Genomic DNA, 17,189 nt, shown 5'->3' on the forward strand with positions numbered 1-17,189 from the left:
ATGATAGCACAATGCACTTGTTCTTGCTGTTGCTGGCCGTTGAAGGCCTGTAGGGTGTTTTGGGCTTCTGTTTTCCCCTTTTGGGTTTGCTCTCGGTGGAAGAGCTTGCTAAACCACCTCTGTAATGTCAAATTCTAAAAAAAACTTCTGTAATGTGCATTATCAATTTTATGATAGAAAAGTGAAAGGGCTCCTCCTACCTGGCACAGCCTAAGTTCCTTTCAGGAGGCACCATCGGGTGGCGCCCCAACTACTAGTGTCCAATAATTGGGCGTGGCGCTCTGCGAGTGCGAGGTGGTGGAGGACGTATGATCGGTTGCATCTAGCGATCCTAATAAGGGTGTTGGTCGTGATTAGACATGGCGATCAAAATACACTTTTCATTTTTATTTACTGTGTATATTAGATTTGATTGAAGTCAAACTTCATAAAGTTTGATCAACTTTATAGAAAACAATCTAAACATTTACCATAACAAATCTATATGATGTGAAAACGCATTTGATACAGTATTGATTTGTTATTGTATATATGTTAATATTTTTGTTTTATAAACTTGATCAAAGTTTACAAAGCTTGATTTTGATCAAAGTTAATATGAAGACTAAATAAAAACAGAGGGGGTACTTACGATATGGTAGGTAGGTGGTTTCATGCACGCAAATGCCACATCAACGGGGATTTAATACGTTTACCGGACTGGTTGACATGGACCAGTAGAATAGCTGATTGGGGGAGGAAGGACCCGCACGCCCTAAAGCCTTGTGGTTGGAAGGATATATCGTTTGAACTACTTGCATCGAAGCCTTGTGGTTCCACCCACTGCTTGGCTAGTATGTCATTTGGAGAAGTGTCTTCTTTTTCCGAATTGCGAAATCGGTTTTTAGTTGGTGATGTATTGCTCCAATGTAAAACCTCTGTGGAGAATTATAAGACGTTTTAGAGACCAAATGTTTGATTTAAAACGACTTATAATTCTTTACGGAGGGAGTAACAGTAAAAAAATGGTTTTCTTGAGGTTTCTTGGAGGCCAGCATGACGGTCAGGCTAAATGATCAACAACCAGCAAAATGCTCTGGAAAATGCATCTATTCCCCTTCTTGAGATGACATGGAAAGCAGAACATAATAAAAAGCTGCATATGAAGGTTTTGAAAATTTAACAAATGAGCACGGTTTAGCTTAATTAGCTGCATTCATTCCCCCTCTGGAAGGTGTTGATGTAATACTTGTTCTTACCAATGTACTCTACTAGTAATTCACACATTACATTACAGAAACTGCAGAAAACGGAACACTGCAGTCTTGCTTGATTCAGTCCACATGGAAACCCGACCTGCATTGATCGCATCATGTTATTCTTTTTTTTTCTTGGGCCGTCGAACGATCTATGGTGCTCCGGCGCCGGTCCCGTGGTGCTCCACCGCGTGCCCGGAGTGGACGAATGAAAACCCTGTGCCATGCAGGGCGTCCTCGACGATGGCGTCCAGCCTCGCCGCCATCTCCGGCGTCATCTGGTTGCGCCAGTCGCCGGCCACCCCCTTCCTGAAGAAGGCGTCGTTGGGCACGGCCAGCGCCGGCGCGCCGCTCCTGTTCACCTCCAGGCTACTCAGCTTCTCCAGGCTGCACAGCTCCACCACGGATTCTACCACGCCGGCGTCCTCCTCCGCCGATGTGAATGGGCACCCGAGGAACTGCGCGAGCTTTCCGACATTCTCAGCAGGGTCGCGCAGCATCTCCTCGTACCTGAGGAAGAGCACCTTGTCCGGGTGTCCCTCGCTCGCCTCCCAGTACTCGGCGGCGTGCCGCCAAGCCGGTCCGTACCCGTTGCGTCCCTCACAGAACACCTCGAAGAGCTCCATGAAGTCGAGGTCGCCGGCGTCGTGGGGGAGAAACTTCTTGAGGAACCAGTACCAGGACACCATCACGTCCTTGGGGTCCCGGCAGAGGTACACGATGCGGCATCCAGCGGTGACGCGCTCCGGCAGTTGAGAGTAGGCCCAGTGGGTGCCGAAGAGGCGCGGCGGAGACGGGTAGGCGGCGAGGACGCGCCGCGCGTCTTCGACGGGGCGGCCGAATATGTCGTCCAGGAACATGACGAGCCCGTGCGGGCTGCGGCAGAGGAGCGGGTGGCCTGGCGACGACGGCGGGTGCGCGGCGCGGTGCGCGGTGGCGAAGGCGAGGGCCTTGAGCCACGTGGTGCCGGACTTGGGGCAGGTGGCCAGGAGCACGTCCGTGGCGCCGGGGGCCGGCTCGAAGTGGTCGTTGAAGGCGGCGAGCCCCGGCAGGAACCGCTCGGCCAGCCAGTAGCCGCGGTACCGGCGGAGCGCGAACGGCGGCCACCGCGTTTCGAGCGGCAGCGCCGGGATGACCTCGGCCGCGTTGTGCATGTGCAGCGTGGGATGCTCGTGCTCCTCGTCGGTGGCGGCGGCTGTCGGCGCCAGCGTCGATGATGTCTCTTGATTGGCCGCGGCGCTCCGCTGCTGCGCGTCCATTGGGAGGGAACAGTCGGCGGCTGGGAGCACGGCGAAGATCGACAGTGATACAGTGGAGTTTGATCGGGATTGGACGTGGCGATCGACCGACCGAAGATATAATATGGTATGGTATGGTAGGTGGTTGCGCGGTGCAAGTGGGACAGTATATATGCCTGCATAAGTTGAGTGAACTATTGGAGGCTAAATTTCGTGTTTTGACTCTTTTTTAAAACCTATTTGAGATTTGACTCTAGTTTGAAAAAAATTAAAATCTGACCCTTTTGCTATCGTCAGGGACCATGACGGTAGGGTATAACAACCTACCGCCAAGGTCCCTGGCGGTAGGATTGCATGCCCTACCGCCAAAAAACTCCTAAGTATTGAACACAATGCGTGCTCGTGCCTATCGCCAAGCACCTTGACGGTAGGATTGTGCAGACTACCGTCAGCCCGGTTGACGGTAGCGATGTTTCCTACCGCCAAAGACCCTACCGCCATGGACTCTGACGATAGCAAAAGGGTCAAATCTCGAAAAAAAATTCAAACTAGGATCAAATCTCGAATAGGTTTCAGAAAAGGGTCAAAACATGAAAATTTACCACTATTGGATGGTACTGATTCATTCCACTGTGCAACTTCCTCTAACTTCACATTGCAAGCCTAGTGATTCTTGTGCCTGCAGGACACAACAGAAAAACCCGCAGTTATTGTTGCTTGCTGCCATTCACCATCCGGCCGGACAAAAAACTCATGTCGTCCCTGCCAGGGCACCGCAAGAGCTCATCTTCAAGCGCTAATGACGCGTTTGGTTACTCGAATCTTTTTTGTCATTTTGCATACTTATTTCAAATTAGCTTGATTGAGCTAATGCTGGCAAAATAAATAAATATATGCATATTGATTGGTTGCATGCATTCCCTTTTTCTGCATCATAGCAATGACTCTATGCACTATGTTTGATTGCTCGCACTGGCTGGGCTCATACTATTGCACATGTTGTTTGGTTGCATACGGACAGCAAGGTGTTGTTACCTTGTATCCTACACTGTGAGCTTACCAGCTACACCTTACACACGTTCATGCCGGTAGAACACTACTGCAATCATGACGAACTGGACGCTGATGATAAAGTTCTTTAGCTCAAACTGTCAATCTGACTTACCAACTTCAACAGTGCATGCCTGCTTGAGCACGTCCTTGGAGTAAGCATCCTCAGCTGCCTGCTTACTCATAAACACTCTATGGAAGTTGTTTTTGTAACCCGCCACTTGTTCATATACGCAAACCATATGTGCTTAAAGAAATCCAACAAGTTATAAAGGTAAATCACATAGTTAATTTAATAGCCATTGTATTATCTAAAAGTGCATAAATTATACCTAACTACACAATCATGTTCTATATGATCGAACTACATAACATATTCTAGCATGCACAATAATAATGTATACTTCAGTACAATACCACAATGGTTTCGTAGATGCAGTACACAATGTTTGCAATGCACTTCTCTCATTCTACTGCATAAAAGTACAACCATTTACAACAATAATGACATGTGTTAAGGTGAAGGTACCTGAACATCCATTGCCATGTGAATATACAAGTTCTCCGCATCACTTCTATGGCATAGCATTGGACCACACGTGTGTAATAGGTTTAAGTTGCAAGTCATATCTTCTGCTTACCGTAAGGCCAAATTTCTCAGACATGTCAAATGAAGAAAGTTTATCCCCGTCAGGGAGCATCCACTCGAAGTGATATAGGAAATTTGCTAATACCATCTCAGTGACCGACGAGCTGAAATGAATCCCAGGGCATTGCCGTCGCCCAGTCCCGAAGGGAATGAACTCAAAGTGTGTCCCCTTGTAGTTTACGTCGTTGTTCTCAAATCTCTCTGGCCTAAACTCTTTAGGATTGTCCCAATGTCTAGGATCTTGAGAAATTGCAAAAACATTAATGAACACATTGGTGCCTTTAGGGATGTCATAACCCATAAGTGTACAATCATCTCTGGCCATGCGGTGGACAAGAGGACCAGGTGGATGCAACCTAAGGGCCTCATTGATGACCATTCTCATATAGTGGAGTTCAGAAAGGTCATTGTTATTAATGACACCTCGGTCTTTACCAAGTACCTCACGTACTTCGTGTTGTGCTTTAGCCATTGTGCCAGGATTGTGCATAAGCTCTGACATGGCCCATGACAAAACAGATCCTATTGTTTCCGTAGCACCTGCAAATACATCCTGTAAATGAAAGTAGTGGAAATTAAGTACAATTAGACCTTTATATGTGCATATATAGATTTGTGCCAATCCAAGAATTTTTCAAAATCAAAAGCTATGTAGAAACATAGGAATCATTGCAGGTAGTAATTAACTTTTTATCTTTCATGAACAATGTTGTAACTTGTTTTTTGTATGATGTAGACATCACACTGTTAAGTAACCCGTGTTCTATGAACATGGTACAGATGTGATATGTTTCTTGTGAATTGAATACCATATTAATGCATCAAATATATTGAATACATCTAACGACTTTAACATCACACCATTAGGGGAGTATTAGAGATCAAAGTAAAGCATGTAATAATATTACATAACCAATGACAAACTGATATGGCAATAAATTTGCATGTGCAAAATGTACCATCACGCGCCAATGATCTTCAATTTTATTGCGTGCATTTGACAATGAGAGTGCATCTAGGTCCCCTATATGGATTTTGGTTGATCATTGGCAAGAAAATTAAGATACTAATGATTTTGTTAAGTATTATAGGGTTTTATTCTCTTTGCTAGTTGGAAAGTATCTTTGGTGGCCCTTATGACCTCCTTTGGTCCAGTGGAATTTTGTAGGAATGAAATGTCAATGGCCTCTCCCCGCACCTAACAGCTCCCTCCTCCCGCACCTAACCCTCGCTGCCGCCACCTCCCAAGCTCGATCTTGGCTAGCTTCAGCGGGCTTCGCCAGCGCGCGGGCTAGATCCGCCTTCCCCTTCCCTCACTCCTTCCCTCCTTCCCCTTTTTCTGCCCTCGTGCCGCCTCCCCGGGGGGCGGCCGGGGAGGCGTGCGTGCCTTCTCCTTCGTCCTCCCACCTCGCCTTGTCCCCCCGCCCCCCCGTCGCCACCGGCGGGCGCCCCCGGCTCTAGCCCGGGTGGTGTCACCGGCGGCGGGATCTTCTCTCCCCGCGTGCGTGCCGTTCCTGCCCGGGGAGGGGATGGCGGCGGTGTCGCTCGGCTTGGCGGGGCAGCTTGGTGGCACAGGGTGGCCGACGGCGCGCCCCCGACCCAGATCTGGGCCCTGCGAACCCCATCTGGGTCCTAGCGGGTCAGCCCCCGGCATGGCTTTGTTGTCTTCTGCATGGTGAGGAGGTGGAGCAGCTCGGACCAGGGGCGGCGACCCCAACAACATGCTTGTTTCAGCGCGAGGGCTGGAGCTTTATGGGCCTTGGGGGACCCGACCGGGCCTGGGCCTGGTATGCTCCTGCTATTGCGTCCGATCGGCTACCGTCATTAACGGTGGAGGTTGGGCCCTCCCGCGTGCCGACGGTGCTGCTGCCTCTAGTCTCGGCTCCTCTTCCTCGGTGTGCAGACCTCACTTCGTGGTGTCGTGGTGAGACGGCGGGAGAAGCTTCAAGACCGCATTGGCGCAGGGTGGTGGTCGGTTTTGGTGGCGGGCTCCAGAGCACCTAAGGTGAAGGTGGGAATCCGGAGAAATCCATATTCTTATGGCCGACACCGACGCCGTGGCGCCTGAGGGTGCCGCCAGACCTTCCTGGAGGGCGTCGGGGGCTACCCTTCTTCTTTCCTTGTCGCGTACCGAGGGAAACCCTTGGCAGCAACGTCATCATCATTGTGTCCCTTCTTGGAGGTGTTGTTTGGTGTCGGCGCTTCGGAGTCTAGGAGCTTGGTGAGAGATCTCTGGTGGGCGCAGTGGTTGCGTGGCTTCTCCGTGTTTTTTGTCGATCCGCCGTTGTCTGCATTTGTTCCTTTTGTATTTTCTCTTTCATTTCTTTTGGGCGTGTCTGTGGTAGCACCTATCATTGGTTGTATCGATTGGTTGCTTTGTAATACAAAGCAGGGGGAACCCTTTTTCGTCGAATTTTGTAGGAATTCTAAATAGGAATTTTGTAGGACAAATTCCTTTAGAACCCTTTGGTTTGTACGAATGGATTCTTATTTCTATATAAGATAGGAACCAATCCTTCACATGTTAAAAAAACATTAGCCTAGACCCAATGGAAAAGTTTCTATCCTATTAATCAAGAGTGACATCTCTTTTCCTATAGGAATTGAAATGCATGTCATTTCAATTCATATGGTTTTTCTATTCCTATGATATTCATATCCTATGAACTAAGGGAGGCCTAAAGGCTAAAGCTGAGAAAAATCCAAGACCAGCTTAGTTCATAGATTTCCGTAAGTTTCTAGTGGATGAATTTCCACATTGGGCTTCTAAATTCAAGGAAGACTTGAAACTTCTAAAAAGTATAAGGTCTCTTCTGAGATCTCCGATTACCTAGACCAATTCATTCCTACTGTTGTAGTTTGATTTGACTTAATTGACCTCCCTGCCCCATGGGCAAAGCCCCATGTGCTTGTATATAACTCTGTCGAGAAAATTATGTTTTTGGTTCGTCAAGTTTCTCAAAATTATAGACTTGGTTCCTCAAGATTTTTTGGTATACATTTGATACTTCAAGTCTCAAAACCGGCTAAGTTTGGTCCAAAACCAGATTTTGAGCACATTGATCAGGGTTTGACCACGTTTGACCAGGCTTGACTATGTTGACCAGGTTTGACTGTGAAACAGTAAATTCAAAAAAAAGCAAACAAATTCAAAGAGATATGAAATTTTGTGACAACCAACATGCTTGGATGCGCTAGGTGCGTGTAAATTTTTGTGGTCAAATAACATTTGAGGAGCTCTACTGAAAAAACAGTTTTTGTTTTTTTGTGAGCCATTTATTTATTTATTGCCACGAGCTCCTCAAATGTCAAAACACCATATAAATTTTCACGCACCTAGCGCACCCAGGCATGCACCACGTACATTTATTTATTTATTTGCCGTGAGCATGGCACCTTTTTTCGGATGGCAAGTTTCAGTTTATTTTTTGGGTTAGTTTTCTTTTTTCGGATGGCAACTTTAGTTGTAAAAATCATCAGGACCCGGAGTGCTTCATGCTACATGTGTGACACTTATCATTGGGGAAAACTATTTATCAGTACGCTAAAATGAGATATGGTAGTTATAGAGAAAATGAATATACTATTCAGATAAATAAAAAACGGTTAAATACTTGAAACTAGAGATATACTCAGATTAAAAAAAAGATATACTCACAAACAAGACGGCGCCTATTGTCTCTGTGGTTAGGGGAAACTCCAACGAGTCCTCCTGCTGCAGCCTGAGCAGCACGTCCAGCAGGTCCTCGTCGTAGGTTCCGGAAGCGCCGACGCCGGCAGCTCTCTTGACCTTGCGCCCCTCGATAACCTTTCTGATGATGCGCTGGGTGCGGCCGTAGCTTCTCTTCATGTGGCGCTCGCCATTGCTCAGCCACCTGACTAACCTGGACGACGGAAAGAGGTCGACGAGGCAGAAGGCGCCCAGCAGCTCAAACGCCTTGTGCAACTCACCGAGGTACTCGTCCTGCTGCTCGAACCTGCCGCCGAAAACCGCCCTCGTCACGACGTCGTTGCTGAGCGCCATCACCTTCTGTGTGACGTTGATGGTGGCGGCGCCGGCGGAGGCGGTGATGGAGCGGAGGAGGCTGGCCGTCTCCTCGGCCCTGATGCCCTCCATACGGTTCACCTGCGTGGAGCCGAGGAGCTCCATGATGCACACCTTGCGCATCTGGCGCCAGTGGTCGCCGTAGGGGGCGAAGATGATGCCCCTGCCGCCGCAGCCGGCGATGTCCACCGTGGCGCTGCTCGGCCGGTCCGCGAACACGGGGTCGTTGGTCTTCATCACCAGCGCCGCAGCCTCGGCGCTGGAGACCACCACGGCCGGGACCTCCCCAAGCCTGAGGAGCATCAGCGGGCCGTACCGGCGGCATAGCTCCGTGATCTTCCGGTGCGGGACGCCACCAGCGAGGTGGTGTAGGCTGCCGATGACCGGGAGAGTCCATGGCCCCGGGGGCAGCTTGTGCTTCTGTGGCTTTCTCTTGCCGCCGGCGAGCTTGAGACACCAGAGGGCGAGTGGTGTGCTTAGTGCTATGAAACACAAGCTCAGCCACCCGTCCATGCTAGGCATACAGAGGAGTGATCAATCAGTTGCCTTGCCGATTGCAGAGACGGGCCATATATGCCTGTACTGTTGCAGTGACGGCCTCAGAATTTTAGTCCAATGTTAGCATTTTCCTTCGAAAAAACACACACGTTTTCAAATGCAATTAAATTTGATCCAATCAGATTTTGTCCCCTCCAACTGCCCTACGAGCTGGTGATGATGTCTGCGTTTGTTGAATTTGATCTTGGCCGGCCGGCCACATATTCTAAGATAATGGGCGCGACTAGCTAATTGGCGTTTTCTTTTGTCTGAATTCTGGACGTACGACAGCAACGGCGAAAGCTACGCCGCCCAGGGCTTTGATCCATACTGTGCTTGCCAAGAGTTATTATCCGTAATTTAATTTTTATATGCACACTGTTCATGTTTGTGACTTGTGAGTATTCTTCTTGATTTTATTACTGTATTACTAATACATCTGAATTCGAAATGCACTATGTTTACAAACATTTTGGTGGCACACATATTTCGTTCGTCAAACTGAAGACCTAAACACCAGCAAAAAAAATAAAGACTGAAGACCTACAAATTTGTGCCCGCCTTATAAACACCGGATGGGGGGAGTAACTCGCATCATTGTTGTACACGGACAAACGTAGTTTGAAGGATGGCATGTCATCCTGGATTGATAATATTTAAGTTTTCCTTTCTTTTCCGTTTATTATGTACCCCTAGAGTATCTCTGGTTGTTCCCCCATCAACCATTGTAAAACTATTCTATGTTTTCCTTTATTAATGAAAAATGACACACAGTAGGGCTTTTGCCTTACTGTTTTATGGTAAAAAAAACACAGACAAACGTATGTAATTTGTGGAAATTTATGGAATGTAGAATCTTTTTTTGCGGATGGAATGTAGAACCAGTCTATTAAAATTTAAGTATCCATATTTGTGGTGCTTTTTTAGGCTTCAAGATATACCAGTCTATTAACATTTAGTAGATTGAATTTGTTGGATATAAAGATAATCATTTTTTTAATATCCTAGTTATATTTTTCAGCAACACAATATGAAATATAAAAATAGGATTTGATTACAAATGTGTTTTATCGAATCAAACATATATGTCCCATAATAGTTTTTATGGCTCTATGATTTTATATAATTATGAATAGTTATTTGGTATTGTGGAAGTTGAGCAATAAATCTTATAATTTGGTCAAACATTACAAACTTTTCATATTCGTGGAGATAATATTTGTAGATCTTAGATTTCTAAAGCAGATGGAGTACTCAGGTATAACATGGGACATAAGTGTGCAAAACACCAAAACTGTTGCCAAACATGGGTTTTGTTTGCAGAAACAGTCAATAAGATACCTACTTTTTTTGAGAGAGAGAGAGAACGTCGGCCTTTATTGATTAAGCAACAGACTTACACAGAGTCTCCCGGATGCAATCCGGAGCAGAACGGAAAAAACAAAAACTAGAAGAGTTCAAACTAGCTCTAGCTAGGATATGAGCTAAAACGTTACATTGCCGACGAACATGCTAAAAGCGAGCAGAAGAAAGCCCGCTAGCCAAGAACTTCACCTCCGAGAGAACAGATCCCACAGCCGAGCGATCAGTGAGGGAAGACGAGAGATGTTGCACCACCGATAGACAATCAGTGTTGAAGGAGACATTGGTGAAGCCCTCCTCCCGAGCCACAGAGACAGCCCGTCGAAGCGCCATGGCCTCCACCACCTCAGGAGACAGTGCGCCCGATAGGGGCTCCGAGCACGCAGCCACGCAACGGCCCTCATGGTCAAGCATCACCACTCCCACTGCAGACTTGCCCAGCTCTTCCGACACGGCAGCGTCAGAGAAGGCAACAACCGAACCCTGCGGCGGCGGAGACCAAAGACGACCGGAGCCGGAGATCTCACGCCTAGTAGCAGGAACATGATCATATAGATGTTGGAAGATGAGGTCGATGTAAGCCTTTGCCCTGGCAGCAGTGCGCTTCGGCTGGGGCGCAACAGGTTCATTCCTCGCCATATTGCGGGCCTCCCAAATATGCCAGATAGCCACCGAAAGCACAGTCACCTCTCGATCTGAGCACGTAGAGAGGAAGTCGAAAAGCCACTGCTTGGGACTGGAGAAACCAGCTCGCCGGAGTCTGATGTCGAAGGAGCCTTTGATGTCGTCCCAAACAGCATGAGCAAGGGGACAGAAGAGCAGAGCATGCTCCATTCTTTCCTCTCTGTCGCAAAACGGACAGTCTGTCCTGGTAGGAACTTGTCGCTGACTAAGTTGATCACCAGAAGGCAGGCAGTCATGAGCCAGGCGCCAGAGTACAACCTTCATCTTATTGGGAACCTTGAATAAGGTACCTACTGGTGGAGAGAGTGCACTCACAAAGAAAGGACAATTGCATGCAGAATCTCTCTCCTCTCTCCCTAATCAAAACCAATCCTTTTATTTCTTTGGAATAGTTTGATTATTCATTGATTGATATCTTATAAACTAAGAATATATTTTTGAGACTTTATATATATTTGCAATACTGGCAACAAGACCTTTCAAATAAGACAAACATGGGTTATATTTTAAACTTGTTTAAATTTCATTGCTTAAAAATTGATTGAAATAGATTTCACAAGTGAAAACTATTTTGAAAATGAGTTCAATTATTTCAGAAATTATTTTATTTATTTATGAAATGAAAATAACTTAAGTTGTTTCAAAACCATGATTTCAAAAAAAATATAAGGTGATTTCGTTATTTCCTGGACTCAAAAAACTATTTTATTCTCAGAAAAAGTCATTTCAATTGTTTAAAAACATTGAAATAGGTGTGGAATTTACTAAGATATTCAATAAAAACTCTCAAATGTTTCAAATATGTGAAATAGTTGAAACGTGATTCTGAAAAATCATTATCACTTTATTGAAATAATCATCTCTATTTGTAAATAACTGAGATGCACCTGTGGAATATATGAAGTTATTGCATTTATTGAAACCATGGCATGAAACTGATGTGGGATATCATGAAATGATTGAAACTATTGTTTTAAAGTAATTGAAATCGTTGGTTTGCAAAAAATGAAATCACCATGTTGAAATATTTGAAATCACTTTTTGTGAAAAAATGAAAGTAAATAGATTATTGAAATATGTACTTGAATACATAGATATATGTTTTAGAAAAATTGAAATAAATCAAATATGTGATATGTTAAAATTCCAACTAAGTGAAACTGAAATGTGTACTGTAATTACTGAGACATAGTTCCTCCATTCACAAATATAAGATGTTTTGGATATTTTAATGTGAACTACATACAGATTGAAATGAGTGAACAAACACATTAAATTGTGTCTATATACATCTGATTCAGAAAAAGTTAGAACATATTATATTTGTGGGCGGAGGGAGTGGAATTGTAAATATTTAAAATAAGTGAAATATTTCAGGTAAGTGAAACTAAAAAATGTACTTACATATATATAGTTCATAAATATTCCAAATTAGTGAAACAAAAAAATTGCAATATTGCACTTATGGTAAATAATCAAAATGTGTTTTGAAACAATCATGGCGTCCGGTTGCCAAGAGGAGCCTCCCAATGAACGTATTCGTTCGCCATGGGGGAGGTCCTCCAGCGAACGTTTCCCCCGTTCTCCAGCGGGGAGGGCCATGGCGATCCCTAGTTGGCTCAAAGGCCCACTAAATAGTTGTTTTTAGAAAATGCCATGAAAAAAATTGGAAAATGAAAAAATGCCACAAAAGTTGCCATGTTCCTAGTCATCAACCAAAAAACTTGTGTGCAAAAAAAAAAGTGGCAGTGAAAGAAAATGCCACCTCTCAATAATAAAAATGTCATCCTCTTAAAATAACAAAATTGCCATCCTCACAATAATAAAAATGCTCATCCTATTATAAAATACAAAATGCCATGCTCTTACAAATAATACTGCCATCCTCTAATAATAAAAATGCCACCCTCTTACAATAAAAATGCCATCCTCTTATCTTATAAAAAAATGACATCCTCTTATAATAAAATTCCATCCTCTTAGATATTAAAAATGTCATCCTGATAATAATAAAATTTCTACCATATTATAAAATAAAAAATCACATGCTCTTAAAAATAAAACTTTCATCCTCTAGTAATAAAAATGCCATCCTCTTATAATACAAAATTGACATCCTCTTATAATAAAAACTAGATGATTCCCCGCGCATTGCAGCGGGAATTAGTAGCGGTTTATATTTTGTCAGGATTTTTGAGAACAATACATCTGGAATATCCTGTAAAGTAGAACTTGCGGAACATTAAACAAAATAATCATCAGCAAGAAAAGAGTATTGGGCAGATAACCAAAACTATCGATTCCTCCGCTCAGTCTACAATGTTAAAACAAACCACACCCGGTATGCTTAGAGAAAGAATTACAATCTGCAGCTTTGTGATATATATGAGCCATTCTTGGGAAGAGAAGCTATAGCCTGCCATTAAGGAAAGCAATATGGTACCATTCCATGGGGAAATTAAAATATCGTAGTCACACTACAAAGTTCTATATATGGAATCATTAAATGAGGGAGAAAGGCTCTTAAACCAGCATGAGATGAAGCAAGGTATTATGAGGCAAAAAAAATGGTAGTTTTTTAATTGAATTGCAATTTCTTCAATTATGGAATACCAAAATCGTAACCCTTCAAAAAAAATGATCAGAACCCTAAAGAGTAGATACCTCCCGAGGAGCAATAATCAGTGTGGAACACTGTAGCGGCCAGCTGTGGCTGGCGAGGACAAATTGTAGTTCAGGAGGTGCACGGGGTCGACGATCAGCTTGGCTGCAACACGATACCTTGACCAACATGCTCAGGAGCTCGCCGAGGGCACCACATGACAACATTACCGCGTGCGCGTCCGTGGTGGCAGGGGCAGTGTCTTCCCTGGGCGGCGGGCATAGTACGTTGAGACTGCAGTCAGGCCAGATAAACTCCGTCGGACCTTATTATGCCTCCAACATCAGCCTGCACCCCAAGCAGCGTACCTCCGAGACCTCCAGGAGATCCACGGCCGCTGTTGTCACAAGTAGCGGCGGCGCCATTATCTTTAGTTAGGTCGTGATTTGCAACATCCTCAATCTGTATCTTTTATCCATTATAATAACTAATTGATAAAGTAACATTTAGTGCAATCCAAGAAGACGAAGTAGAGGCAGATGGAAAGTTCAGGAAGACATGGGCAGTTTGGGAGCTCGTCTCACTCACCTGAAAAAGTTCAGAATTAACAGTAAATGGAAACATTAATTTCCAATAGTACCATAAACCTGATGCCGTGGGAATGCAGCAAGGGACGAATAACCAAGTTTACTGACATTGCTAATACTGAAGAAAAACAGGAGCACAACACCACCTGGGAGCTACCGCAAGCACCAAAAAGCATACGCACCTGATGAGAACACTAAATCAAGCCAAGCGGGAGAAGGGGGAAAGATGCTCACGGCCATGCAGGGGCTAAATAGGCTGCACTGATATGGCTTGCAGGCCATGGCGGCGGCGAGGAGGCGGGGGTGCCGGCGAGCTGCTCCGTCCCAGGGTCATCCCGCTGGACCCCCCTCGAACTGGGACGCACCTGGTTCGTCCGATGCCGCTGGCGCAAGGAGGATTCAGAGCAGAGCAAACAACATGAGGGAGTTGCTCTGGGAAAAAAAATCAGAATTAGCAACACTGCACAACTCCACGAAATACTATTGATCTTGATTTCTTGACCTTCTTCCTCCTGCCACCAATGGCGTTTTGGACCTGCTTGGATATTGGGGTGGCCACCTGTCCGGTGCCTGTTGTGCCGGTCTGTGTCGAGCCTTGCAAATTTTCCATGGCAGCGATGGTAGAGCATGAGTATGGCCGCGGTCCTCATAGTGGATTTGGAAGGGAGAGGGGCTCACAGCCTCACAGGAGGATCATCATAGTTGACGGAACAGAAGGGGATGGAAGAGCAAACGAACGGGCAGAGGAGAAGTCCAGAAGACAAAAGCGTGAGTCCGTGACAATAAATGGCCAGGTTGTTTGCTCGTATGGTCAGACGGTTGGTTCCACAACTTCTTGCGGGAGAGAAGGTTGGGAGGAAAAAAAGGTTGATTTGTCTAATAAAAAGGAGGAAAAGATGATGTGGCACAATGATGATGTGGATAGGCTGCATGATGAGAGAATAGGTAGAAGTGGGGAGCAACTTCTTAAGAATGTTAGATGTCATCTTCTTATAATAAAAATGTCATCCTCTTATAAAAAAAACTGCCATGTGAGAAAGATAAGAAAAGGAGATTTTTGGACGAAATTAAAAAAAGCTTCAAAAATGCAAGTTATCACGAATGTTCATGAATCACATCTCTGGAGCATTGCCAAAAAGCCCCGCGCTCTCGCCGGAGGTCGCGGGTTTGAAACCTCCCCCCACGCGCAGGTTGCGCATGTTTTTGAAAAGAAGGAAGGGAAAACGAGTGTTCACCAGGAATTAGCACTCAACGAACGCCTCCAGCCATTCGACGTGGCAATGGCCCTGCTTCGAGATTCGTGTGATGGCGATGCGGGCATTTGCTGGGGTTGGACTTCCAGGGAGCGTCTGCCAGCTAGCATTTCCCTTGTTAAAATAATCATTATCTCTACTTTTAAATAATTGAAACACACATGTGGAATATCTGAAGTTATTTCATTTATTGAAATCAGCATGTGAAACAGATTTGGGATCTCTTGAAATGATTGATACCACTGTTTTAAAGTAATTGGAATCATTTATTTGAGATAATCTAAACGCCTGGTTTGAAATATTTGAAAAAGGCAGTTTAGAATATTTGAAATATTTGAGATCACCAAAAAAATGAAGTGCTTCTACCAGTCCGTTGATGATATTTCAAAAAAAACTACCATTTCTTGAAATCAACTCACAGTCCTGTTTTAAGTGAATAAGAAAAACGTTTCATTTTTTGCAGAAACCCCTTGATCTTCTGGTTAATTAACCCACGTTTCTGTTTTAAGTGAATCTAGAAAACTTGTTTCTTTTTGCATAAAACCCCATGATATTTCGTTTAATAAACTCGCAGCCCTCTAAAAAACAACATTATTTTTTGGGAGCGGATTCAAATGCTTCTTAAAAATATCCATAGCTTTTAAACCCTGACTACAACATTATTTTCATAGCAGATTTCTCATCTTATGAGGAGATACACAACTTAGAATTGCCCACATTCAAACACGTTGTGGGTGTGTGAGCCGTGAGGCCACCGTCGGCGAGGGTGGGAAGTCGAATAAGCAGCAACATAGATGGGATGCACGTGGACCTATTGGGGTCTTGAGTAACGGTTATCGGGTACGGGGCATGTGGTGATTTTTTTTTCTTTCGTTGCAACGCATTGGTTCTTTTGATAATGTCACGTGTGTGTTAAAATAAAAGGAAGTAGATCTGTTGTGGTTATGTGCCGTTGCAACGCATATTTCCTCCTGGCAGGACACGGACGGATGGATCCCACGCCTTAAGTTAACAGGTACCCCGTGCCACGCACGGCACGTATACTCGGAAGCAGTCTCGGAGCTAGCGAACCGATGCCCGTGTCTTTTCCTCCCTTCCCCCGTTCCCCGTGTCGCCTGTGAGCACCGCACGAGGATGAGGGTGCTGGGCAGGCACGTCTCGCCGAGGCAGATGGCGCTGCTCGCCGCAGGGTAGGCAAGAGGCGTTCTGTTGGTCTCTCTCGTTGCTCCTCCAGTCCTCCGTGGTTTGATTAATCATCAAATCTGGGTGGTTGCTGTATGCAGGCTGGTGTTCTTTGGGGCGACGACGTACGACGTGCACCGCTCCATCAAGAACAACGACCAGCCCCCGACCAGGGACCAGGTGGCCGCGCTCCAGGACTTCATCGACTCCAGGAAGCGCTAATTTGGATTTTGGGCCCGCCGATGCTCGATCGATTCCCCCTGCCGGCGGCGCTGTGTGATCTCTGTTCTGTGCTGCGTTCTTCTGAAGCAATAAAAGCGGCCATGGATGTGTCGACAGTGTTATATTCCCCAAAGGAGGAACTGACTAGTGCGTATGGAATCTGTACACTAAGGAATGGCTTGTATTATTAGTTGTGGAGTTGTGATCATCTCGACTCTCTCCTTGAAACAGCTAGCTACAATAAACTGCTGCAATGCTGTTGCAGCATTTCATATGTTCACATCTACCTCCGCAGTTCCTGTGAAATGCAAGTAGTTTCTTCAACTAATATTATGTTGTCCGCTTCATGCCAGAGTCACTGTTACCGGTATGCTCGTAGCGCCATTAACAACAAACACCAGGAAACCAGCAACAGCGTTGATGTGAATGGAGCTCGTTCTTAGCTCGGCGGTGCAAGTCCAATAACCGTTTAACATGACTGACCTAAGATGTAGTCCATCAGTGACAGCTTCAATTCAAGAACCAGCTGCATACCTAAATGGC

General features: G+C 45.3%; 2 protein-coding genes and 1 pseudogene across 5 annotated transcripts; all 3 read right to left on the minus strand.

Annotated features, from left to right (window-relative positions):
- Positions 1-1,078: 1,078 nt before the first annotated feature.
- On the minus strand, positions 1,079-2,494 carry LOC147972643 (cytosolic sulfotransferase 5 pseudogene; annotated as a pseudogene).
- Positions 2,495-2,513: 19 nt separating this feature from the next.
- LOC147972644 (ent-isokaurene C2/C3-hydroxylase-like) lies at positions 2,514-8,799 on the minus strand. 4 transcript variants are annotated; one of them, XR_015602618.1, is made up of 4 exons: positions 7,831-8,799; positions 4,053-4,725; positions 3,076-3,152; positions 2,514-2,649 (listed from the first exon to the last, which is right to left on the minus strand). XR_015602618.1 is itself a non-coding variant. In XM_087521563.1 (3 exons), exons 1-2 carry the CDS (start codon positions 8,737-8,739, stop codon positions 4,099-4,101), a joined length of 1,536 nt encoding a protein of 511 aa, XP_087377689.1. In that variant the 5' UTR covers positions 8,740-8,799; the 3' UTR covers positions 3,027-3,152; positions 4,053-4,098. The 4 variants fall into 4 exon arrangements, 3 of the variants coding, with proteins under 3 accessions (XP_087377689.1, XP_087377688.1, XP_087377687.1); XM_087521563.1 differs by lacking the exon at positions 2,514-2,649 and having other exon boundaries at positions 3,027-3,152; XM_087521562.1 differs by lacking the exons at positions 2,514-2,649; positions 3,076-3,152 and adding an exon at positions 3,650-3,770.
- A 1,467-nt stretch (positions 8,800-10,266) lies between these two features.
- LOC147972645 (uncharacterized) lies at positions 10,267-10,950 on the minus strand. The gene has a single exon (XM_087524421.1). It carries the CDS (start codon positions 10,948-10,950, stop codon positions 10,267-10,269), a length of 684 nt encoding a protein of 227 aa, XP_087380547.1.
- Positions 10,951-17,189: the final 6,239 nt, after the last annotated feature.

The sequence above is a fragment of the Triticum urartu genome, chromosome 5A (assembly GCF_056163025.1).
Source record: "Triticum urartu cultivar PI428250 chromosome 5A, HENAU_Tu73, whole genome shotgun sequence".
Lineage (NCBI taxonomy): Eukaryota > Viridiplantae > Streptophyta > Magnoliopsida > Poales > Poaceae > Triticum > Triticum urartu.